Source organism: Lagenorhynchus albirostris, chromosome 12 (genome assembly GCF_949774975.1).
Source record: "Lagenorhynchus albirostris chromosome 12, mLagAlb1.1, whole genome shotgun sequence".
NCBI classification, from domain to species: domain Eukaryota; kingdom Metazoa; phylum Chordata; class Mammalia; order Artiodactyla; family Delphinidae; genus Lagenorhynchus; species Lagenorhynchus albirostris.
Genome location: NC_083106.1, coordinates 27,032,937 through 27,059,041, shown reverse-complemented (window position 1 = coordinate 27,059,041; position 26,105 = coordinate 27,032,937). Strand labels below are relative to the sequence as shown.

The 26,105-nt window shown below is 40.0% G+C and overlaps 1 protein-coding gene across 5 annotated transcripts in view; it reads left to right on the top strand.

Moving 5' to 3' along the window:
- Window positions 1-515: 515 nt before the first annotated feature.
- The window catches only part of PDE7B (phosphodiesterase 7B), a 151,639-nt gene continuing 126,049 nt past the window's right edge, over window positions 516-26,105 (top strand). For all 5 annotated transcript variants that reach the window (XM_060167781.1, XM_060167782.1, XM_060167780.1 and 2 more), the window contains exon 1: window positions 516-1,284. In XM_060167781.1, the coding sequence (XP_060023764.1) occupies window positions 1,047-1,284 (238 nt within the window). In that variant the 5' untranslated portion in view covers window positions 516-1,046. The remainder of the gene's footprint in view (window positions 1,285-26,105) is intronic.

Here is a 26,105-nt window from a genome sequence, read left to right as displayed (position 1 = left end):
TGCCCCCAACAAATCTAGTTTAAAATTATTATTAAAGGAAATTACTAGTCCTTTGAAATGAGTTTTTAACCATGCCCAGCTATTTGTCCAGACTCTGCAACCGCACCGCACGTTTGCACGAGGACCTTGATGCTTCCCCAATTCACTTCTTTCACAGTTAGCTTTGGAATGTGATTCCATGTTATTTCCCTTCCAGCTGAAGGGCAGCTGAGGTTACAAAGGGACTTGACTAATAGGCCAAAACCCAGTTAACTTTGCTGAAAAGCAAGTGACAGCGAAGGGGGAGGGGTGTGGAGGAGGGGAGTGTGTGAACCGTGGTGCCCAGGACCAACCCAAGAGCCTTCTGAAGAGCCCCAGTCCAGCGCACACTGTGGTGAGAGGGTAAGGTGGCCCCCAGCCAGACCTTCCGGAGAGAAGCAGCTGCGATGCCGAGCTTCCCCTGTTTTCTCCTTGATGCTTGCAGGGCTGGAGCCAGGGAAGCGTCTAGGTTTCCTGCACCACAGGGGTGACTCCTTACCTGACACCTTCAGGTAACTGGTCTCTGGAGGACCCCCTGGGAGGCTGGCAAAGGGGCGCCGCCCCACATCTTTGCCTGAAGTCCCTGAGGGCTAAACAAGCCACTTGACAAACTTTGACAAGCACCAAAAGAGACTCGAGGACAAATAAATCAGAAGAGAGAAAAAGCGAAGGCTAAAGCCTCCATGGCCTTTTTCCCCCCTGCTGTCGTTCCAGCTGTAGCCTGGGATTAATTAAGTGCTGCAAAGTCAGTGCCTGAGAGAGAAGGGGAAAAAAAATGCTTTCTCTCTCTAAGGCAGGAGGACAGGAACCGTTCTCACCAGTGAGAAACCTTGGGAAGTGAGTCGCTCTCATCGTCAGTGTTTGTGGAGGGACTGGAGGGACAGGGCTTTGCCAGGCTGGAGGAGGCTTGCCTTTCCGAAGCTGGAGAGGATTTTCCGGGGGTTCGCCTTCCCCTGCCTGGGAAGAATTTCCCCTCTGGTAGCAGCCGCCGCAGCAGCGCGACCTCCTCTTCTGGAGACCAGGGCAGAATGCCTGTGCTCGAGCGCTACTTCCACTCGGCAGAGCTGGGCAGAAGGTGGACGGCCCCAGAAGGTGTGCTGCCCTCCTCCCTGGGCAGCCGGCCGGTGTGCCGGCAGGGGCCGCTGCCCTGGGACTTGCCAGAGATGATCAGGATGGTAAAGCTGGTTTGGAAATCCACAAGTGAGCTGCAGGCGACCAAACAGAGAGGCATTCTGGAGAACGAAGATGCTCTCCACAGCTTTCCAGGTAAATCAGCTGTGGGAGGTGTGAAAGGTACCAGGGCCAAGTCTCATGACTTTCAGTCCCTTCCTTGGAGAGCCCACGAAATACAAATGGGAAAAGGAAGGAAGACAAACTGCAGCATAGGGCCCGAGGGCTGTGGTTAATAAACGTTTGCTCTATTATAGAAATGCATCTTAAAATTAAGAGCGAGGTGGGAGTAGGAGCATGAACAGACAGACAATCAAGAAACCTGGGATCTGGGCTTAGCTTGTCACTTGTTTGCCCTGTGGCTTAAACAAGTGAAATTTCCTAAGTTTCAGTCTCCATAGGGAGGGGATGAAATTGCGTGCTCTTTAAATTGGGTGTCTATCCTGCCTCTGCAATTTCTTATTGACAAGACAGTTACCTCTGAGAGAATATTCTTCTTGGGTTGCTTTTTTGTAATGCTTTATAGAAAGTAAAATATATTTTCTCATTTTAAACTGTGGAACTACAGCATGTATAAATCTTCCCAGGACTGAGTTTGGCCTGGTTGTTTTTTATGTCATGAGAAAGTTGATAAACTTCCTTGCCTCAGTTTTCCCTTTTGACAAATGACAATAATACAGATTTCTCCATTGATATCAGGAAAAATCAACTCACAGATTTGGAAATGATGGTTCATAGGAGCTTTGTTATGTTATAAGAATGTGCTGTGTTTGGGACAGTTGAGGAACACTTTGCTGTGTTTTTAACAGGGGGTACCACACCACAAACATACCTAGGATCCCTGTGGAGGATGGGACTCCGATACACTAACTCCGTACACTAAGAATACAGGATGCACTCTTCCTTAGGGGAATATGTTGGTAGATATTTGGAAAGTGATGGTTTGCTTTAGAAGAACGAATGTGAGCATGTGTTTATGCATTTGAAGTTTTGGCTAGCCCTATGCATGGAATCCTGACATGCCATTGTTGGTGAGAGATGGGGGCCTAGATGGAAAAGCAATACCAAAAAGTACCTCTCTTTTTTTCTCGTGGAAAAAGACTAGGAAATCAAAACTCGGCTAATCTTGTTTTTAATCATTTATGCAGAAACCTTTTTTAAGTTGCCTGATGATCTAAAATGAACATTATTAAAAAATAATGCTCTGGGCAAGAAAAAAAAAGATTGGAAAGGAATTAAAAAAACAACAGTATTGGTCTCTAGTAAACAACGAATACTTAGGAAAGAGAAGGAAACCAATGAGACTGACGTTTATGTGGCATTTGGGAGATGGATGCCCAGGGAAATGGGTCCTGGTCAGAAAAAATGAGGTAATGCTAAAGCCATCCCATATTTCATGTGAGTACAAGAAAAATGGAAAAACCCACCTGGGCAGAAAACTTAACTGTGACACTTCAACTTCTACTGCTCTGGTTTGTTTCAGTATATTAAATGATTAAAATGCATGTTTCAAATTACACTTTTGGTAAAACTACTTAATTTAACAGATATTAGCATGTCTGTAGAGATATGTGTGTATTATTCTTTATATTATATACTAGCAGGTGTCTAATTCCTGAAAAAGCAATACTACAGAGAGAAAACAAAACCCCTATAACTTTTTGTCACTTAAAAGCTACATTTTTCTGGATGTTATGAAGTTGAGCTAACTGAGTCTTAATGTGCCCCTGGACCCCTGCCTCACCCTTTGTGGAATATATCTCAGCAGCCATGCTGCTTCCCAGGGAGACTGCCCCTGCTTTGTTGGTCCCTTCATCCTGCCTTCCAGGAGGCCAAGCTCTATTTCAACACCTCCCCACAAGCTATCTGTTTACCTTCTCTTCTTCCTTCCCTGCCTCCCCAGCCTCAAGGAGATGAGGGGCTCACACTTTCTGACATGGACATAAAGCCATTATCGTTCATATACGCAGCATGGGGCCATATGTTGAAACCCCAAAGGCAAGTTGCTTCACTTTCCAAATTGTCTTATTGTTTCTCTCATCTTGTTGCTGAGGCTGCATTTCCTCCTCACATCAAGCTTCTGTGCCATTCTCACCGTAACAGCGTGATGGTGAGGGTAGAATATTTCCAAAAGCCTGGAATCTTTCCACTTTTAGAAGGAGATGGTTTAAACTGTCTTCATTTTGAGTACAGGGGTTTAAGTAGAAAACACCAAGACACATGGTGGTCTCTCTCTCTTTCCCTCCCTCCCTCCCGCCCTCCCTCCCTCCCTCTCTTCCTGGAATCTGACCCTTGCCTCAGAATCCTTGAACAATTTATGCTTTGACGACATGGGACAGTTTAACTGTTCATCAACATGCATCAATTGGTGCCCTACCTCTGAGCCTTGCCTTATGCTTAGAATGTCTTTTTTTGGCTTGGGCCATTGAAAATTTTTATTCAAATACAAAGTCCAGCTCAGGCATCCCTTTCTCTATAATGACTCTCCTGATCTCCATCCCCACCCCCAAATCTTCTCCCACAGTCATTTATTCCCTCTCCTTTACTCTCTTTGCCTGTAGGAACTTAACATCTTACACTTACAGCACACAGTTTTTTGCCATGCTAGTAACTAAAAACAGGAACATTAAATACTATAACATTCTATGTATATTTCAACTGCTTGTGATAACAGATAAATGAGTTTACATTTCTAAAAACCATGAACTTGCAGAACTTCTGAAGAGAACCAACAGTCCAGAGAACTTTAGAGACGGATGTCACCGTTCTTAATAAGTTGAATTTAACTTTAAAAGTTCCAGCTTTTTTTTTTCCTTAGTGAAGGGCATCATTACTTGTACCCATACTCCTTAGTCAAGACTGGAACTTTGTTTCTCATAACGGAAATAGAAAAGTGTTCTGAGATTTTGCTTAGGTAATGAAGGGAGAGAGCAAAAGGATTTATGGAAAAATAAATGCATACATATGTATTCATGAGAGATGTTTAAGATGAAATATACTGAACTGTGAGTGATGGAAGACAGACAGGAACAGAGTCCCCTGAAGAGAGCAAGGACGAGCTAGGGAGGAGGAAGTGGGAACATCTTTGCTGGAGACTAAAGCGACTTTTAAAGCAATAGGTTGGAGGAGGGAATGGGGGATGATAGGAGGAAGAGAGGCTCTTCAAAGTCACACCTCCGGGTGCATGCTTCTAAGCGTGCCGCCAGGAGCTGGACATGAGCAGAGGCACTGTTTGCCCTGGAGAGGGACTCTGGAACGTATCGGCATGCCCAAAGTTGGAGTGTCAGCTCAGTTCATTACCCCTTACCCAAGTATTTAATTGTATTAATACTCACATCATTTTCCCTCTATGAAGCAAACAAAGGATGGTCTAACTGTCTAGTTAACACAAACGAGGCGAATAATGAGCTAGAGACTAAACAACTTGTCCAGACCTTGACATTGTGTCAGAACCAGACCATCTCAGTCATCCAAGTCTAATCCACAGAACTGACATGATTGAGGCACAAGCTGGGTAATTTCAATTTAAACCAAGATATTGTTTTACTGATTACATGTAGCTGGACAAACACGGAGGCTGTGGATGCGATATAAGCCTTGGTCAAAGCAGAAAAATAATATTACCATGGAAAATAAGTCAAAGAATTGTGCCTCCTTTACATTTTTAAACTCATTCTGTGGGCTTTAGTTTTAGGTCCAAGTTTCCAGTGCTGAGAAGATTCCCAGGGGGAGATTATCCATCTATTACCAATAGAAAATAAGCTTCAAAGCATGGTGGTCAGAGCGTGCCCAGAAGTGGGGAGTGAGGAGAGGGAAGAAGGATGGGGAATAAATAAACGGTTTCTTAAATGCTCTGAGTGCAAATATTATTCTAATTGTGATTCTAGTCAGCAGCCTAAGACTAGACATCCCCTAGCAGGACTTGGTCTTAGTTGAATAAATAATTTGACTTCAGAATTCAACCAAATACCTGCAAACTCTGCAGCTGTGGAACTTACCATTCATTTTGGTATCTCTGGTCTAAATTTTACATTATGTTTTACTTATTTATTAAGCTTGTTTCCATTTCAACAGCCTTTGGTTACAGAAATGTATAAAACACACACCTCCCTCAAAAGAAAAAAGCATTCATTTTCCCCGTAGCCATTGTAACTTGTCTTGTCTTCAAGAAGAATAAAAATATCAGAAATTTGCTTTATACTGAACCCTAAAAATCAAACAGCTTCGGAAGGGAAAATCTCTGAAACAATTCACTGATTCCAGAGCTATACAATTCAGATTGACAAAGAGGCTATTTTTAAATATCTCAAGTGTCAAGCATGCTATAAATTAAATATGTTGAAGACTGAACACTTTTATTATTATAAATCAAGGAGCATTTATTAGACATGTAGTGTATACCACGGACTGTGGTAGGCACCAAAGATTCAGGGAGCAATCAAACTTAATAAGAAGAGAACAATTATGAATTTATGAATCAGAATTCTATCTAGAACTTCAGTGTGAAAACAAGCATTTGTTAGTTTCAACCTCTATGTCAACTGAAAGTACTGGCTATAAAAATTGGCCAGTAAAATTCAAAAACACTAGTAAAAACTTCAAGCGCACTTTCAAATACTCCTCAATATTAATGATTTCATTCAAAGCAGGACAAATTGCTTTGATCAAAGAATCAATTAGTCTTAACAGTAGATAACTTGACATTAATTCAAAGCATTTTTCTATGTTCTTGTAGACATTAGCCTCCACTCATCCTGTAGCTATACTAGATAATAACCATTGACAAGTCAATCCATTCTTTAAATGTGAATGCAAATTTGAGTGAAAACTGGGACACGTCATCACTCCTTGAACTAAACCTGTGCTTCACCAGACCTCCTAGTTTTCATAAATGGCATCACTCCTGCAGAAACCCAGATTCCAAACTGCTCCCTCGTACTTCCCAGTTCATGTGGATTACATAAACCTTCACTTGTTCATTTAAAAAAAAACAAAAACAAAAAACCGCTCCCACCAGTTCTCCAATTCCATAGAATAGGTTAAGAGTGTCGTTGGCAGAGTTGAGATTTTTTAAATTTTAAGTCCTGCCTCTCTCTTATGGACTGTGTAAACTGTGCAAATTACTTCACCTCTCTGTGCCTCTGTTTCCCCTTCTTTTAAAAAACAGGGGAATAACAGCAGCACCTTTGCAAAAGGTGAGGATTAAGTGAGATAATACAAAACAGTGCCTAAAAAAGAGCCTACATCCTACCACAGGCTCAGCAAGTGCTCACTAGCATAATTACTGATATCGCTGCTATTTCCTCAACAACTTACTCACATTCATTGCTTTCTTTCTATTCCGTTACATGGCCCTTAGCCAAACCTCATGTTGTTTGGTGTATTATCTTCCAATAGCCTCCAACTCCAGTACTCTCTCCACCCCTCTTCTTTCTCCTCCATCATTTAGATCAATAACATCAAAAGAAAACTCAGAATAGATCTCCCCCCTCTTCAGAATCCTTCAATGATTTTTCCATTGTCTGTAGAGAAAATCCAAATTCTACCATCCTGCATTCAAAGCACTCCACACTCTGAAACTAGCTAACTTTTATCACCTGACTTGTCACTTATATTCCACCCAGATAGGACAAGCATCCCACAGCTTCCTACGTGCTTTCTGCTCATTGTTGCCAATGTCTAAAATTACTTCCCTCCATGTCCCCAACTTCTGCCATCTTTTAAGACCTCACTCACACGCCGTTCCCCACACAAAGCCCTTATGAGATTACCGAGGAAGGGTGTGCCTTTCTCTTCTGAAGTCTTACAGAATTTTCTTTGTATTTATTTCACAGGCAAACCACTTTATTTTATTATAATTAATATACATTTTCTTCCTCCCCTCCTAGACTTTCAGCTTTTTGAGAATCTGGAGAACATTCTATTTTCTTTGTGTTCTCCCTATCATCTTCCACATGTCAGCCACTCAATACACTTTGATAAGTGAAAAAAAGAAAATTATCAGAAGGAATAAAATAGCTTATGAGTTGCCATTAAATGCATGAATGAACATTCTTTTCTAGGCACGATTACTTAAGAATATGAATTCTATTTCTTGCTTTTGATGGAGTCATTTTTAAACTTACATTCTGGCAGAAGATCAGTATTAGTCATTACGGCTTTTAAAGTAAAAGAAAAGAATACACAAGAGTGGATGTCAGAACCATTTAAAAGGTATAAAGTATGTGCAAAACTAATACGAGACAGTTCTCTCTTCATACAGAAGAGTTGTCATTTACTGATAATTACCAAATTTTAGAGTAATGCATGTAAATTATGCCTGCTTTTATATACTTTTAAAATAATTACTCTGTTCATAAATCTTGGAACATTTTACATCAACTAAAGTTTCAAAAGTTGCTTCTTTTACAGATAACAGTCTGTATATTCCTCAATGTAATTTCAAAAATAGAATGCGGAAGGTGTGTGTTTACCCGGCTCTACAAATGAGCTTTTGGGGGCATGGAGCTGAATAGAGGATGTTATTCCCATGTCCTCTGCTCTTTGCCTGGAAACAGCTTCTCTTTTCTTTTTTCTTATTTTTTTTAACAAGACTGGTTTCACTGAGCAGCAAAGCATTGACTTTTGCATCTAATTTCTAAAAGGAAAACGTTATAAGCTTTATTGTTAAAAGACCAAAAGCAACTCAAAGTGTGTGCCCTCTCCTATTATCTGATATTTTCTCTCTTTAATTATCAGTCTACTTCATAATACATAGTAGTGCGTATCACCATATCAAAAATATGATAGGGAGCAAAGTTCAAAGTACTTGTGATTTAATACAATGCTCTAGCCTAGATGTACACACAATGTAGACCTTATTCTTTGTTTTTCTGTTTATCTCTCTCTGCCTTTCCATGGATTTCTATTTAGAATTGACTTCCATCTCCAAAATGTTAAGAGATCACCCCAAGGGTTTGGATTTGTATCTGTGCACTTGTCTCAGATTTCCTCAAAATACACAATTATCAGAGACCCTTCCTTCAGAGTACTTCTCCTCACCTAAAATATCCACATGGCATGATATTTTATAGATTATAAAGCAAGCCCCTGTCCTGAACATTTTGTTATTCTTGGGCTCTCACACAGTGCTAAGGGAACATGACAGTCTGTATCATTAGTAACAAGATAAAACCTAAAAGTCAACCTTGTATGCAATTGGAAGGCATACTTGACAAAGGCAAAGCAGGGTTTAGCTGTGTATGGCCTTAAAAGGAGTCCAAGGGTCCAGGACTACTCCAGAAAAACAAAATCCCTAGAAAGAAAAGGACAGATTTCAAGAGAGATTGAGTAGGATGCGGTTGCACGTACCCGGTAGTAGAAATTGAAAGGTGAAGAATCCAGAAAATTGTAAAGTAAAATCATGGTGAGAGATATAATGGGAATGAATGTAAAACTTTAGTCAGGGTATTTTAAAAGAAAATTCAATAACCAAGGGTAATAGGACATATAATGTAATCGTTAGAACTTTTCCCATTAAATCTCCAGATGTTCCTCGACCTCTGGAATTAAAGCCAAAGCACAAGGTTCTCTTTCTTGCTTCCTTCTCCATCTCTTTTTTGGATGGCACAGAAATCTACAGACTTGATGAGCACTTAGGAAAACCCAAAGACATACTCATTTAGAGGATCTGTGACAAAAAATGTATTCAGAAAAGTAAATAGAATTTGCTGAAGAAAATGATTGAGAAAGAAAAGAGAAGGAGACAGGTGGGGTCAAGCATAGAGCACCAAGGAGAAGGAAGTGAGGTGAGGACACTGCGAAGAAAGTGGATCCAAGTGTAAGAAGAGGAATCAAAAACACATACAGAAATGAAGAGGAAACAGTCACTGTTAAAAACATCTGTCACAGGGATCTCAAATTCCCACACTCAAATGTACAATACATGTAGCCTGTTTCTTTTCTTCAACTAATCAAAGCTTCCTTGAACCCACCCTAATGAGGGGTAAGAAAATTTGAACTCGCTAGTTAACGAGGTGGTGGTCAGTCTCTTCTGGATTAAATGACTTCTTTTGGATAAATACTTTCCTTCCCCTTGCTCCTCTCCAAGGTACTATCTGGTGAATGTGTCTTGGGCTCCCGCACACTCAACTGAATGTTTCGACCACACGCAACATAAAGTGCCGGTCTGAGATGGGGAAGCATGTCCATCTGACCACTGGGCTCTGCCTTTGCTTCTCTTCCCACAATTCTTCAGGGTGTCAGGAGTAGATGGCCTTACTCTGTGCCATATCCTCTTTTCCAGAAAGAAGCCTCAATATGGAAGGGACAAGAAACCGTATCCACAGCCTACCTCTCAATGTTAATGAGACCTGACAAATGACTGTAGAGAGTCTCTTTATCTTTCCACAAAGTCCAGTTATTAAGATCATTGTTCTGCTACAAACTTTCTCTCTCTCTCTCTCTCTCTCTCTCTCTCTCTCTCTCTCTCTCTCTCTCTCTCTCTCACACACACACACACACACACACACACACACACACACACACGCACACAAATGAAAACAAAAAAACAAAAATGAAAACCCTTACTCTGAAGATGAAATTATGAATATTGACTCACTCTCCTTTCCTTCTTGCTATAGCATTCCTAATCATCCCTAATGGTTGCCTGTGGTGGGACGGATGGGGAAGATACACACAAGAGAGGGCAAAAGAAAAATCACATGGATATATTTCCAAAAACATGCTCTCCGTTATCCACTGGTTGTGCTACCATGTGCTGAGCCCTGTACTTAAGTACCGCATGCTCAATATTATTTATTTTAGTTACATTCCCATGCATGTGCCGAACCCAATCATTCTCCGCTTTCTACTCCCTCTTTCTCGTTTTCCAAAAATATGCATGTGCATTTCAGTAACCATCTCAGGACTCTGACACTGAAAAGTTCAGGTGAATGATCGTAATGCACAAAGCAGGATGTGTACAAGTCACACCTTTATGATCAGGTTCCACATTGAAAGCTGAGGTTTTCTATCTAATGCAAATGAGGATTGTCGTCATAATCATACAGTGCGTTGTACTCTGGTCAGGTCTGCTACATTATCATCGCTTAAATGTGCTAATTGGAAATTTCTAGAGTTCTTCTCCTTTCTCTGCACCTTGGCCCCTAGGGAGAAGATGGGGTGGGAGGCATGTACTGGTAGAAAGAACAGTAGCCTTACATATGATAACAGGGATCAATTTTTTTTTCAAGTGTCGTCATAGGAGCCATTATTGCCTCCTTCGTGGTAGCTGGTACACAGAAACTGCTGTCTCCTTCCCTATCCTCTCTGTAACTCACCTGAGGTTTAGGTACACCTATCTTTTTTGCCCTTGTTATCTCTCTTGAATATTAGTTGAGTTCTGCACTGTTTTTCTTGGATCAATCCCTAATTCTACAGTAGAACAAAAGAAAATATTTCCTTGTCAATTAAATTGGTATATAAAATCAAGAATTGTGAATTCACTGGACTTTATAAACTCTAAAGCAGATGATTTCTGCCCTCTGTCATCCTAAATGCCCTATTCTTTGATTTGGTGATAAATGCACCTAGAATGTGAATAGACAAAATTGGACTAAAACAAATTTTGCTTTGAAAATATTTTTGAAAATGTCTCCAACACTCCAAAAATAATTAGGAACATTCTAGGTCACAGAATAGAAGATGATGTTTTGATGTTACATACAAGTATTTAGCTTATTCTACTGTACAATAAGCATCAGTTGAATGGGGATTTATTCCCCATTTAGAAATAGAAGAAATTGAGACCTATATTTACTGGTTGTTTATTCAAGATACTTAGAAAAGGAAGTAAATAATTCAAAGTTCTAGGTTTATTCAATTATTCAATTGAATAATTATCTTTTGAGTGTCTACTCAGTGTGTAGCATTGTTAATGTACCAGGGAGGAAAGCAGAAGGAAGAGCGATTACGACCTGTTAGAACACACAGATCTATAAGTAACTTACTGATACCGAGGCAGAATGGCATATGTTTTAAGATACAGTAGAAATAATACTCTCTGGGAACACTGAAGAAAGATTAAGACTGCTTATTCAACTAAGATTTTTAGTGATTATCATGTGCCAGACACCGTTTTGGTTCCTTAAAAAAATAAAAATTCATGAACCAAGAAAGTTGAGGTAAATAGACGAATGAATGGTTGGACAGACAGACAGTCACAGATAGATAGATAGGGCAGGCTAGGTAGGTGACATATGTTACACTGGAGGTAGCTACACAAAGTCTGTGCCAACACACAAGGGAGCGATTAATTCTGTCTGTATTATGGATGGTAAAGAAGTTTTCAGAGAGGAGGTTATTTTGAGGTACCATTCAAAGTAAGTTATATTTCTCCAAATGAAGAAGAAATGGAGGGCATTTCAGGAAAAAGAAATAGTAGGACCAAATGCAAGAAATTCTGGGCAATGCCAAGTCGTGAGATATGAAGTATATCAGGAAGACGGCTAGGGATGAGACTAGAAAGGCAAACTGGGGGACAGGTTACCAAGGGCTTCATCTGCCTTTCTAAGGAGTATTTCCTCCAGGCAATGAGAAGGCTTCAAATAATTTAAGTGGGAAGTGATAAATTTTAGTTTCGAAAGGTCGCTCTAGCAACAATGGCTGGTGGAGAACTGGACTTGGGGTAAGGATACCAATGGATTTTTAACCATCAGTTTGGTGTTCATTGACCGTATTAGGTAGATATTGAGAATTTTGAGACGATGAATATTTTTTCTTTAACTTACAAACCAACTTTCCCAAGTGCTATAGCATTTTACAGGAAATAATACACAAATCATCAAGCCAACACCCTGTACCACCTGATACCAGCCTGTCCTGAAGGATTTACATCCTTAATATTCTTTCATCCAGACCTCCCATTCAAAGTCGTGCTCATCTTTTCCCCAAATTCAAAACCTGACACAATTTATCCTCACAATCTTGGAACAGCCTATCCCTCCTAATTTTTCAAGTCACGTTTCTCCCTGAATTCAGGTTGCCATTTTTTTTAAGCAAACTGTTCTTTCAAGAGAAAACGTATAAGAAAAACACAATTCTTATGTAGCTTATAATGTATTGAGTTAGGTCAAACTACTTCCTCAAATATAAACCAAGTGTGACAGCTAATCCGTGAGGACTGGATGTTAACTCATCCCTCTCTAGAGTGACCTACAAAGGCTTTATGTGGACTGGTCATTACAACTATGTCTTTAAAATGGTTAAGATCTCAACAAGGTGTAACAAGGTGACTTTCTTGGTGAATTAACATGAATGTAGGTACAGAAGCAGAAAATCACAAGAAATGATGGAGAAATGGAGATTAGTCAAGTTAACTTGGTCTGATGTTTGGCATAAAGAATACAGAAAAATAGAAAGACATGACATTAATAAGACCAGGTTGCCCCTGAACAAGAAATGTTAATTTTTGCAGAACCATTGAAAACTGTTAAGTGGAAAGTAGAGGATTCTTTGCATTGTATAATAGAAAGTGCCTTTAAGATCTTCTAGTTAAACCACTGCATTTTCTTAAGTAAGAAAATTAAATGTACTTGGAGGTTACACAACATGCTTGGAGACAATTCGAGGTTCCTTGATGTACAGCCGTGCTGTTGACTCAGTCATGCTTTCTGCCATGGTCTAAACTTTAAGTCTCCCCACTCCAAAAATGCCTCTCTACATGATAATCTCTCTAATTCTAATTTTCTGTCCTCTTCACTGCCGAGCGCCAACATCTCCGTGATTGCGTTCTATAGCGTGTGGTGTTCATCTTACACGAACAAGAGTTCGTTATATATGTACCCGTAAACGCATACTTACGTGTGTATGTATACACATCTTTTTCTTGTTTTCATACTTTGACTGTGAATTGTGGTGGGGGGCATATCCCAAGCCCTCTCTTTGTGAATTTCCCCATCTAGAGGGCCTGCGATGCACTGAAAGGTGAGTTGTTCACCAGGAAAGAATACTAGAGCTGAGAATTTAAACAGGATCGTGGGGTTAAAGGAAGTTACGTATGAGATAAATAGAGATGGTAGCTGCTGGTTGCTAAAATCATCATAAATGAGATGCTTCTGTGATCCTGTTCCATGGTTCTTCCTTCTGCCTGTCGCTTGGAGATAGAGTTGCAGCGGGGTGTGGGCCAGACAGAGCCAGTACGTGTGGCTGTTGGAAGCTTGGGTCTGCAGTGCATTTGCCCATAAACCATTGAGGGTTAACCTCTCAATCCCTCGGGCTGTCTTTGCAAACACGGTGCCAAGCTCAGAAAGCAAGTTGAAGATTTAGCAACGTTTAGGCAAGATTTGATGAAGCTCATCCCCAACCGCCCTTTTTTTCTTTCCTGCTTCTACAAGGTGTGTGTGTTTCCAGAGGAAAAGTGTAGGCTTTCGAGGCTGTTCTTCCTCCTTTTTCCTCTGAAACTGTCTGCCTTCTCTCAGCAGCCTCCTTGGCAGCCTGCATTTTACCAGGCACAGCCTGCCTGCTTCTTGTCACCCAAATAAGGTAATAGTTAGAAACACAATTGAAGTGGCTTCTTTTTAATGAATAATAGACCTTGTTCCATTAAAAATAAGACCCTACTCTGAACCATTACAGAAACTTTTTCTGATGTTTAAGAAGAAATGTCAGTGACTATGGGGGAGTGGTGGCGGATAGAGCTTTGTGATGTCGTCCATTATTTTTACTTGGTGCTCCCTGTACCTCTGGCTCTCCCTGAGACAGAAACGGTGAGATGCCATAAAATAACCCTCTCTCGAAGTATATTTGGCCTGACAGGAAACAGGAAATACCAGAAAAGATCACAAGAAAAGCTGTAATCATAAGATTTCTAGCCTAATTCTTTTGACGTCAGCAGTTTAGATAGGTCAGATAAGCAATCACAAGCATCCGTGAGCGCTAGAGTGCCAATCCAAATACCCCAAGTGCATCTTCAACCCTTTTGAACTCTCGCATTGTTGTTCTGCCCCTGCCCTCTTCTCTTTCCCCCCAAGAAGCATATCCTGAAATTGTGAATTATGGATGAATGTCAACATGAAGGTATTCAAAGATATTACACAGAGCCTCTATATTGGTCCTATAGTCAATTCAGCTTGCTTCGTGCATTGTAAATCTTGGATGAAGCTGACGGTTAGTAAGACGTAGGAAACTAACTGGTTTGTCTCAAAATGAGTTTGCTTCCCAAAGTTTAACATTTCCAATCTTGACAGCTAAGCCTTGGCTATGAAATGTCTCTGATAATATGCTAAAAGATACATTACTGTACCCAAAATATGCCAAAGTATTCAGTAACTCCAGTCATCATTACTATCACCTTTCTTTGGGCACCACCACCTCCATTCCACAGCAATAAAATATGTATGGGTTGGTTAGATATAAATGACATGGGGAATAAATTCCCCTATGAAAAGTTTTCATAAGTTCAGAACCAAAACTATGGAACTCAACCATTAGATCATAAGCAGAGGTACATGTATGGGCTGCCCAGAGGATGAGGTAAATCAAGATTTAAATCAATATTGCATTACATATAAATTGAAAATAAAAAAGGTTGAGAATAAGAACTTATTTATATAACATCTATTTCTAAAAAGATTTGTAAGCTTCTAAGAAGGTTATAATAAAACATAAGGACCCAAAGACATAAAACCATCCTGTCCTGACAAAAAACAAAAACCATACAGTAAAGTAGGAGGGAAGGAGAAAAAATATGCAAAGTAATTGAGCAAAACTGAGATATAAACTTACTAGCAGGCAAGGTAAAATGGGAAACAGGATGGTTACAGCGTTCATTGTAGCTGGGAAAAAAAAAAGTTTTTCCTGGCTTTGGGTATGTGGAGCAAGTTTTGACAAGAGCTCTCTGTATAATAATGGAGGATGTCCTTCCAAGGAGTTTGATATGCAGCTGTGAAGAGGTGCCTCACCACGAGGGAGTTTTACAGACTTTCTCAGTGAAAGATGGTTCCATAGCGACCATTCGTTGGGAGCCAAAAGTGAGGCGGCCTCGTTGTGGCTTTGGGGTGGTCTGACGTAATAAGGAGTCAGACATAAAACAGGGTCAAGAACATGTGTAAAACTGTGAGGAGTGAGAATGAAAGCATGTAGCTTCAGCGAAGGGTTCAGCTCTTGTGAATGTATTAAGTTAGGTCATAGCCCCTGGAATGTCAAACAGTTCTACCAGTCTCCTAATGGTCATACCTGCCATTATAATCATTAAAATGGAAAGAGAAAAATTAAGAAGCAGATTCCTGCTCTTAGATGGTAGAAGTGTTTTTATATTTGTCTCTGGTTGTGCCGGACATTTGGTTCTAATTAAATACACATCGATAAGGGGTCCTAATTAAGTCATAGGTGAGTCTTGACTCTACCAGGTTTTTTACCTGATACGCTTTACTTTGAGTACCACAACTAAGCCCTTTATTTCATCAGTGTTTCTACAGTGTATGAACCCATGTAGACAACTCAAAACACACATGTTGTATTAAAAGTTCAGAATTAATAATATCTGAATGCATATTTCATTTTATTTGAAACCACTTCCCACACTTCGCCTAACATTCTGCTCAGTCAAAATCATTTTAATACTTCCCAAGGATTCAGACAACTGGAAAGAATGTATGTGTCTAGATTAAAAGATAAATACTATATTCAAGGAAGCACAGTAAGTATTGAAAACAAGTGGATTGGGCTTCCCTGGTGGCGCAGTGGTTGAGAGTCCACCTGCCAATGCAGGGGACGCGGGTTCGTGCCCCGGTCCGGGAAGATCCCACATGCCGCGGAGGGGCTGGGCCCGTGAGCCATGGCCGCTGAGCCTGCGCGTCCGGAGCCTGTGCTCCGCAACGGGAAAGGCCACAACAGTGAGAGGCCCGCGTACCGCAAAAAAAAAAAAAAAAAAAAGTGGATTTATTCCTACTCAGTGCAAAAGTGATGAGCCGCTGGGTATTAAGTGTATTGAGAGGTGCAGTCCTGACATGTTTTCTGAGACCACTTCCAAATAAACTTACCGAGGAGAGTTACCAGTGTATGTTGGGGCAGATAAATGTCAGAAAGAAAACAGGCTTTTGCTTTGTCCAAGTATAATATACCAGACGATGATCTTGCAAAATAAGTAAGGAAAAGAATAGAAGACTGAAAGATGAGGGGAAGCATAACTGAGCAGGGTAACACCTGCTTTCTGAAAAGAACAATGGGGTTTAAAAAGGAAGAAAGAGGCCTGAGCTAGATAATGCCAAAGGTGGCACAGAAAATAGAGGAGGTGGAGTCTGGATGCAGTAGAAAGGCTTGTTACATATACTATATCTTCTAACTTCTTAGAGCTGAGCTGCACTTCCTCACAGCTCGCCAAGGTCAAGGTGAGCCCTTTATTATCAACAGTTGCTATACACTTGTATTAACAGTCTTTGCCAAACTAACCAAGTTGAATAACTTTGCACTTTAATTGAAAACCAAAATTAAACTAAGGACCAACCAACATGCATGCAGACCATGTGTGCGGTATACTCACTACTGTAAGATTACTTTGAATCAGGATAATTCTGGACCTACCTGTGAGGGTGCTGAGTTCTTTCTGTAGTCATTGTTGATATTTGCTATTGCCCCCCGCGAAGCTGAAATTTAAAGACTATAAAGAGCTGCACTTCTCAGAGAGGCTTCAATTCTCAACTCCTTGGGGAATAGACTCCATTTTTATAGGGTTTATGCTTCTGGTTTATGTTCTTTTCTTTTAATCTTATGAAAAATTAATAACTGCCTACTACCCTACACTCCCTTTAGCCCTGTCATTGGAGATACTTCTCTTTACTTCATTATCATGGTTAAAAGATGGGCTCTGGAGTCAGACTGCTTTGTATCTTTACTAAGCTCTTTGGACCTCAGTTTTCTCATCTGTAAAATGGAAATAACAATAGAAACTGATTTAGGTGCAGGATTAAGTCAGATGATCTCTGTAAAGAAACTAGCATACTCCTAGTACATAGTAAGTACTCTGTAAGTGTTAATGATTATTATCCCACACTGTTCTTATTTCTAATAATTACCCAGAAGTATTAAGGTAGCTTTTTAGTTTATCATTGAAAAAGCAGGGAGCACTTAATTAATATTCCCTCATCTAAGGTGCATTACTCTGAGTCATAAATAAAGTGGGAAGAAAAGTCATAGAACAGAATTTTGGCTTAATTATACTTGCAATTCCAGTGATACAATCTTGAAAGTACCCTTTACTTATCATTCTTAATCAAACTTTCGTCCATTATACATCAGCATATACAATGAAAACGAATACTTCTAATCATGCAGTTGCCAAAATGTTGTGATTGATTTGGGGTGAAGAAATGGAATTTAAGTTTTGGTTGGGTCAAAGTACATGCAAAAGTAATTTCTAAAAGCACACTGAATTTGCCAGTATTCATTTGTCAACTAAATCCTTAGCTAAAATGAGGTAAAATGTGAGAGGCTTGTGTTCTTATTTTTGAGTAGTCAATTATTTATGGCATGAATGGCCACTTAACATCAAAAACCTGTTTAATCACAAAGGGTTTTTTACTTGAACCTAGCCTCTAGATTACCATTTTGTTGGGACAATATCTACTTAAGACTTATTAATGCAAAAAGCCAATTCGTAACAGGTTGCCCTTAGAATTCCAGCCACAGCTTTTTAGGAATCAAGACTGATCACTTTTGACAAGCAGCAGACCTATCCAAATTACCACAGAGAGAGAAACTTCTCAGAGACCAGGGGTTTTGTAAGGAGATGAACGTAATAGCTCATTTCCTAATGAAACTGGCAGGAGTTGATGTCTTCTAGTTATGCCGAAGAAAAACCGTTAGATTTCCTCATGAGATTTCAGAGGTCGGACGATCTTCAACTGGAGACAAAGGACACCCTGAAATCATATAACATCTGCTCTCCCCAAAATGTCCAAGGACACCTGAAAATATTCAGAACTACCAGCATGTTTGTTGAACAAAGACTGTGCCTCCATCCCACCTCCAAGGTCTGTTTCCTGGGAACCGAGCAGCAGGGTAGAAATAACAATCAAAGGGGATTAAGAAAAAGAATATCTGGCTAATTGCTTTTAGGGGAATAGGACTAGTAAAAATTATCCCAGTTGTTCAGAATGAACAACTCATTTGTAGCCCTAGTGTATGATGTTCCAACATTTTGAGCAATATTAGTTTCAGGAAGCTTATATACCTCACCTCTTATCAGCTCAAGTCTTGGTTGGTATTCACTCGTGCTGTAAAACGTGGATTTGGGAAAGATGAAAGGGAGGGGCAGAGGGAAGAGGGATTTTCATAGGTGGTATTTAACGGAATGCAGAGGAAAACATACTATACCATGTTTATTTACTTTAAACGTCTACTAAACCAAAATGAATTCCATTTGAAAGAAAAAAGTGATTTACATAAAAAATCGTTTAATAGAATGTAAGGCTTTTAGGTTCTTCTATGAAAGTATCAGAAATAGGATTGGGAAGTCAGCAACCTAAATACACACAATCTACTTTTCAGATGCATGAATTATGAATGAGCCACCCTGAGCACTTGTTCAGCCTGAGCGGTGTTGACATGTCAGGTTGACCTGTGCTTTGGACCAGAGGTGGTGTAATAGTAACTTTACAGAGTAGGAATTAGAAGTGACTCATTGTTGAGGCAGAGAGAAGGCAGAAGAATGTATGCAGACTCCATCCCTGGCTCTGATCGCTCTGTAGTTCCTCAATGCAATTATGCAGAATTAATCAAATCCCTGGATGTGGAATCAAAAGGCACCTTCCTACTTGCTATGCAGATGTAAACGTTCCTCTCTCTGCACCACAGCCAGCCAAAGTGTGAACCGTGGAGATCGGAACTCTGGTGGAATCGTGCCAGGAGGGCACAGTCACTTGAAACCAAGCCCACGTTTGATTTAAGCTCAGAATGACAACTTTGGCAAGGGCTGAGGGGTGAGGGGGTGTTTTGCTGCATTTGATCAAGAAAAACCAAGGCACTAGGCATAAATTTCTCCATTTTAATTATGCAAACTCCAAGAACGTAGTGGCTGTTTGAATACTATCCTAAAGTCCACTTGATTAATCTCCCCAAATCATGCTTCTCAGTTTTCTTAACTATTTCACATTCAGGATTTTAGCTCTCACCTCCTCACAGTTGAAATAAATGAACTGCTTCCATAGATAAAAGGCTAAAATCTTATTTTTCAATTAAGAAAATAGTGATGATGCTATTAGGAACATTGAACATCACTTTACTGAAAGTATTTGCTATAAATTGATCATTCCCCATCTACGGAAACTTAGACCTCTGCCAAACTTGGAGAGGGATACAAAGAAATACAGATTACAACCCCCTCCTCTTGAGAATTTACAGTGCAGTTTGGAATCAAGAAATTGAGCATGAAACATTAAGTAGCAATTCAAACCCTTGTGTTCTGATGTAGAATATTAGTTTGAAAAATTAGAATGCATCAGAATCAAAATGAATCATTATTTTAAATTTAATTGATAAAAATGAATATCTAATTAATCCCTCCTTCTTCCTTAGCTAATTACCATTTTGCAGAGCTTTTTTCCTGAATAAGGGTTATTTCTAAATCTGGGTCATAACCCCAGACATTCATCCTGTCCCTAATTTTGATGGAGGAAGGGGTGATTCTTTTTGCTTACATTTGATTTATGTCATTTTTTTTCTCTCCCTGTGTTTTCTTCTCCACCTGTCTCCTCTGCCCTCTCTTCTTCACTGCCCATCTTAAGAAAACTTAATATATTAAAAGTCATATTTATAAATAAACAGCCAAATTAGGATAGATAGTGGCTTTATGTAAGAAGCTAACATGACAGATGAATGGATAAAAAGGTGTGGTGTATACATATATAATGGAATATTACTCAGCCAGAAAAAAGAACAAAATAATGCCATTTGCAGCAACATGGATGGACCTAGAGATTATCATACCAAGCGAAGTGAGTCAGAGAGAGAAAGACAAATACCATATGACATCACTTACATGTAGAATCTAAAATATGATACAAATGAACATACCTACGAAAGAAAAACAGACTCACAGACATAGAGAACAGACTTGTGGTTGCCAAGGGGGAGGGGAGGTGGGGGAGGGAAGGATTGGGAGTTTGGGATTAGCAGAAGCTAACTATTATAAATAGGATGGATAAACAACAAGGTCCTACTGTATAGCACAGGGAACTATGTACAATATGCTGTGATAAACCATAATGGAAAAGAATATGAAAAAGAACATATATATGTATAACTGAGTCACTTTGCTGTACAGCAGAAATTAAACACAACATTGTAAATCAACTGTACTTCAATAAAATTTTTTTAAAAAGAAGCTTACAAACAAGAACCTAAAATCACTTTATTAACAGAATAAGAAAGGCAATAAATTAGAGAAAAAGAATGAATTGTAAGAAAATATAAATTGTGGTAAAAAAAAAAAGCTTATTATAATGGATTCCTTGAGATAGAGGTTTAGTGTGTGCAAGGAGCTTTCACATTTGTAGCAACTCCTTTAATCCTCGTAACAACCAGTGAGGTAGATACAGAATTATCACTCCACTTCATGAACGGGAAACCGAAGCACATAGCTGATGCAAGGATAAATGAGAAATAAGTCTTTGGATATGGAGACAACATATAATGTCTTTCGATGGATGAATGGATTTTTTAAAATGTGATACATATATATTTATTTTTAACATATACACATAAACATATATATGAAATTATTCAGTCTTAAAAAAACAAGGAAAGCCTGCCATTTGCAACAACATGGATGAACTTGGAGGACATTACGCTAAGCAAACTAAGCAAAACACAAAAAGAGAAGTACTGCATGATCTCACTTATATGTAGAATCTAAAATAGTCAAATTCGTAGAAGTAGAGTGTTAGGATGGTGGTTGGCAGCACCTGTGGGGAGAGGAAAATGGGGTGATGTTGGTCAAGGGGTACAACGTTTCAGTTACACACGGTGAAGAAATTCTGGAGATCTAATGCACAACATGGTGCCAACAGTATACTGTATTGTACACTGGAATTTGCTAAGAGGATAGATCTTAAGTTAAATCTTCTCAATACACACACATACGCATGATGATAGCCACATGGAGGTAATGGATATGATAATTAGCCTGATTATGGTGATCATTTCAGGATGTATACATACAACAAAACATCAAGTTGTATATGTTAAATGTATACAATTTTTATGTGTCAATGAATCTCAATAAAGCTGTTTTTTACATTTAATAATAATAATAGTAGATGAAAAGGCTTTGAATAATACCTGCCACTGAGTAGGTGCTCAGTAAACTCCAGGTTTTATCACTCTACCACAGAGTAGGGACCGTAATCCTCTGCATCTGATTCCAAGTCTAGGGTTCTTTTCACTTCTCTGATACATTCTACTTCTATAAGAAAAGTAAAGTCCTTTGAGTTGTTTTGGTTGCTCTTTCAGGGCAAACCCCAGCGGGAGGATTGTCATACTGTTTCCTAGAACATGATGCTGTGCGTGGTGGCTGCCATGTAATAGATGCTCAATAATGATTTCTTGAATTCATGAATGTAAATGAATGACACAAATGACGGCCACCCTCTGTTTTATTTGACGCTTAAATAAATTCAGTTCTTAGCTAGTAGCATAACAAACAGCTTTACTTCCGAATGAATCAATGTTAGTGTTAATAGCATTGTTTACAGGGGAGTCTCATCAAGAGAATAAGAAATTCTGCACCAATTCGAGGAGAGTTGTTTTAGATTAGAGAGGCCTGAGAACTAGTCTAAAATCAGGAATTCTTAGGCAATGAACTTAACCTTTAATGACTCTTCTTCCTCTCTCCCTCCCCCATCTAAGGAAAAAGGGGCTTGCCTGCCAAATCTGAAAGTCAGAGAGGTTGTGAAAACCAGGACAACAGTACCTCTCAATGTTTTCAGCTACTTAGCAATACCCCACAGAGGTCACATGAGATGTATTCAAACTCGACCACCCATAGGGTAGAAGCCATCAAACTCGTTCATCAAGCATTAAGCATTAAATGAGCATCTAATCCATGTTGGGCATTGCACCAGGCCCCAGGGGGTACAAAAATGACTAAGACTAGGATACTGCAGACCAGCGATTGAGAATGCCGCCCAACGTTACCCAGCTTTGAATCCTGGTCTGTTGCTTACTACGTATGTGATTCTTGGCAAACTATCTAACCTCTTCGTCCTCAGTCTTCTAGTGTGTAAGTTAGCACAGTTCCTGGTACATTGCCAGACCTCAAACATGGGTTATTAGCATTACTGAACCAGCCCTTAAGGAGCTCATGGTCTAGTGAAAAGACAGAAATGGAAATAATAAAATACTATGTGATGCTTGTTGTGATAGAAGGCAAGGGTCTGTGAGAAAACAGAGGAGTGAAAGCTTAATGGCCTTGGAGGGTGCAGTGTGGTGATGAACTAAACTGTGTTCTAATGTTTTACATCCTTTCACCACCCTCATGAGGTAAATCCTATTATCCTATTTTGTGGATAGGGAAATGAAGCCACCAAGAGGTTAGGATAGTTGTCTTAAAGCCACACAGCTAGTGAGGCAGAATTTGAACTCACATTTGGGGTCTCTAGAGCCCACACTTAACCAGGATGGCACAAAGCCTCTTTCCGTGGAGGATTTTCAGAGGATCAGAGAGCTGCCAAGTAAACAAAATAGAAGAAGACCATTTTAGGCCTGAGAACAGCAGCTCTGGGGTCCTGAAAAGATCCCTTCCCTCCCACCACCCCCTCCTCTCCACCTCCAATGCCCAGCTAGGCTCTAGGCCAACCTCCAAGTCCAAACCCCTCTCGAGAGTGGATCTGCAGTCATTTCCAAGGCCCCAGATTGAACTGAAGGCTGAGATAGTCCTACGAATGCACTAGAATCTATCAGTTGATTCTAGGCCATCCTGAATTCTTGTGGGGCAGAAGGTATGGGGAGGAGAAACAAGGGAAGCAGGAACCGACCACACTGATCTGAGTTTGGAGTAGATTTCCTGTGGCCATTCCAGAGTCTCAAGATCAGCTTGAACCGTCAAAATTGAGGCCGATTGAGAGACAATAAGAAACAGTGAAAAAGAACCTTTAATCGAATATTTGTTATAACCTTGGGCAGGTTTTCAGTAAAATGAGACTAATATTAATTACCCTGCCTACATAAACAAGGCTCTATAAGGGACAATATATGTGAAAATGAATTTCAAGTAAATACAGGGAAAAAATAATGCAAGGAATTACAAAATTGTAGCCAGTGGCTTGGAAGAGTAAGCAGAGCTTGCCTGAGTTAACAGCATCTGATTAACTTAGGCACATAGAGAATCTGGCTCAGTAGCTGATAAAGCTCACAGATAGCACTTGAAAACCACAACTGGATATTTTGAGATTAAAAAGTAAACCAGAAATATCTTACAAAGTCAAAGGAACTGTATACAACCATTAATATCTTTCCCACCCACACACTCCAGCCCATGTCTCCCACCACCCTGGGAAGTCAGGACCTCTTTATTTCATACATAGATTGCTGCCCTAGTCCTCTATCTGAGTTCCCTGCTTTCAGTACGTCCTAAAGACGAATCCATCCTAAACACAGGTTACCCCATCCAAGGCAGAGTTCTGCTTATACCGCTCCGCCGCAGAGTCTTCCAGCGGCTTCCCATTCACCTGACATCTGAGACAAACCATGAGCTGGCCCCACTCCTTACTCCACTCTTCTGCCTCACCGCCCCTTTGCACCAGCAAAACAGAATACTTTTATTTCACATACTCACTGTTATTTCCTCCCTCTGAACATTTACTCAAAGTTATCTCCCGTGGACGTTCATGCCTCATCCCCAAACTTCTAATTTCCAGATGCCCTTATTGTTCAATGATCAGCCCAATCACCACCTTCATGTCGCCTTCCCTACTATCTCAGTAATAAACACCTCCACACCGGTGACCCATCACATTGTCTTTTTTACCTTCTAGCTTGTGCTATAGTTATTACTGTATATTTTATATTTCCCTGGCTACATAATAAATTTCCCTCCAACACCCATTTGTCCCAGGCAAGGCAGGTACCCATTAACGTTTATTTAATTAATTAATAAGGTTGAACGAAGAACACAATCTTTTTTTTAATACAACGTGTGGAATAGCATCTGGTTTAGGATTCTATTACCATGTGATAAAACTATCAAAATATTCACAACTTCTTAACGGTACATCTTTTTACCCGGGGATTTGTCTTCGTGTACAACAGAAGACTATTAGTAGCTAAAATTTTTCTGAAAGTGCAGCTGTATTAACATTGCAGCTATAAAGGAAAAGCACAAACAGGTCGAACAAATGCTTTTAAAAGAAGAAAAACCAAATTACCTCTAATGACTTTCTGTCTGTGCGTGAGAGGAGCCCAAAATCACCCAACAGTAGGCAAAAAAAAAAAAATTCTCGTAAATGCAAAAGCTACCCGCCTGCTTCTCTGTTGGTGGCAAGTTCATTGGATACGAGGCTGGGGACAAGGGGCTCAAGAGGAGGAACCGACAACAGGCCACTTCTTCCCTCAAACGTGGGGCCTGAGTGGATACCATTCTTCTCTTGAAGCTCTGAGGGTCTCAGATTGAGTCCTATTTGGTTCCCTGGCCTGATCTGACCCCTTCTCAGCTGTCTCAAATAGTTGTCTCTACCTTCATGTCTGGAATCTCGACCAAGAACTTGACAATGAGGTGAGACCATCAGCTCCATTTACTTCCCCTCCTTCTAAAAGGGAGTCCATCTCACAGCCCATAAAGCATTGCTTTCCTTGTCTTTAGTTTAATTGTCACTCTTTCCAGAAGATCTTCCCTGATGCTCCTGATAGGTTAGGTCTCTAAGCCATGTTCCTGTTGCACCCTCCATTCTCCTTTTTGAAGCCGGTAATTATACATTTAATTTCTACCTTTCCCCAAAACACTGTAAGCCTCTTAGGGACAAAAACAGTATTTGTCACTGCTTTGTACCTGGCACATGGTAGAGTCTCAGTAAATATTGGTTGTGAATAATGAATAATCAATGTAAGTAACAGAGTCCAAATGTTTGTAGGTTTATGAGGGTGGCGTGTGTATATGTGTGTGTGACATTTACACTTAGCCTTTATAGACAACCCATAGCCCAAGTACCACAGAGCACAATTTCACATGTGCCTAGACGTCCGTGGAGGAGACACCTACTTAGACTCAGCTGGGGACGGGAGAATTTAGCAGCAGCTCCCTGGGAATGCTGCTGAAACCTGGGCTTGCAGGGTTTTCTCAGTTTACCTTGAAGATGTCACATCATTATGTTAATAACCATTTCTCCTACAAATAAGCTTATCAAATTAAACATTTGCTTCACAAAACTACCTTTGAGGCGAAGTCCCAGGAGTAAAATGACATGAGAAAAAACTGAAATTGACATCCTTTTTCCCTCATATGAGAAGCCATGCGAATGCTTGTGAGCGAAGAGACCTTGGACTTGATTTGACTATTTTTGTAAGTCCACTGCTTCTATTGTAATTAATGATAGTCTAATCATCTTCAACAAGCATCGAATTTGATCCCAGGTGCCAGGAGCATTGTTCCCTTACCTCCAGTTTAGGAAGCATTGAAGGACTCTGTTCAGAATCTTCCCACCACTTCCAAATACCCTGAGGCCAAAGGTGTGGCCTTCCTTTGGGTTGGGTACACCCAACCCAACCCAAGAAGCAGACAAGGAATCCACGGTGCATGGCTGTATATGCAATAATGTTATTAAATTACACAATTCAGTATATCTGATCAGGTGGAAAGGTGGTTCTGTGATGTGTTCATCTAAATATTTTGTTCTAGATAAAAAAAAATGTTTGAGTAGGATTTTCATAAATCTCAGAAAATCCATTTT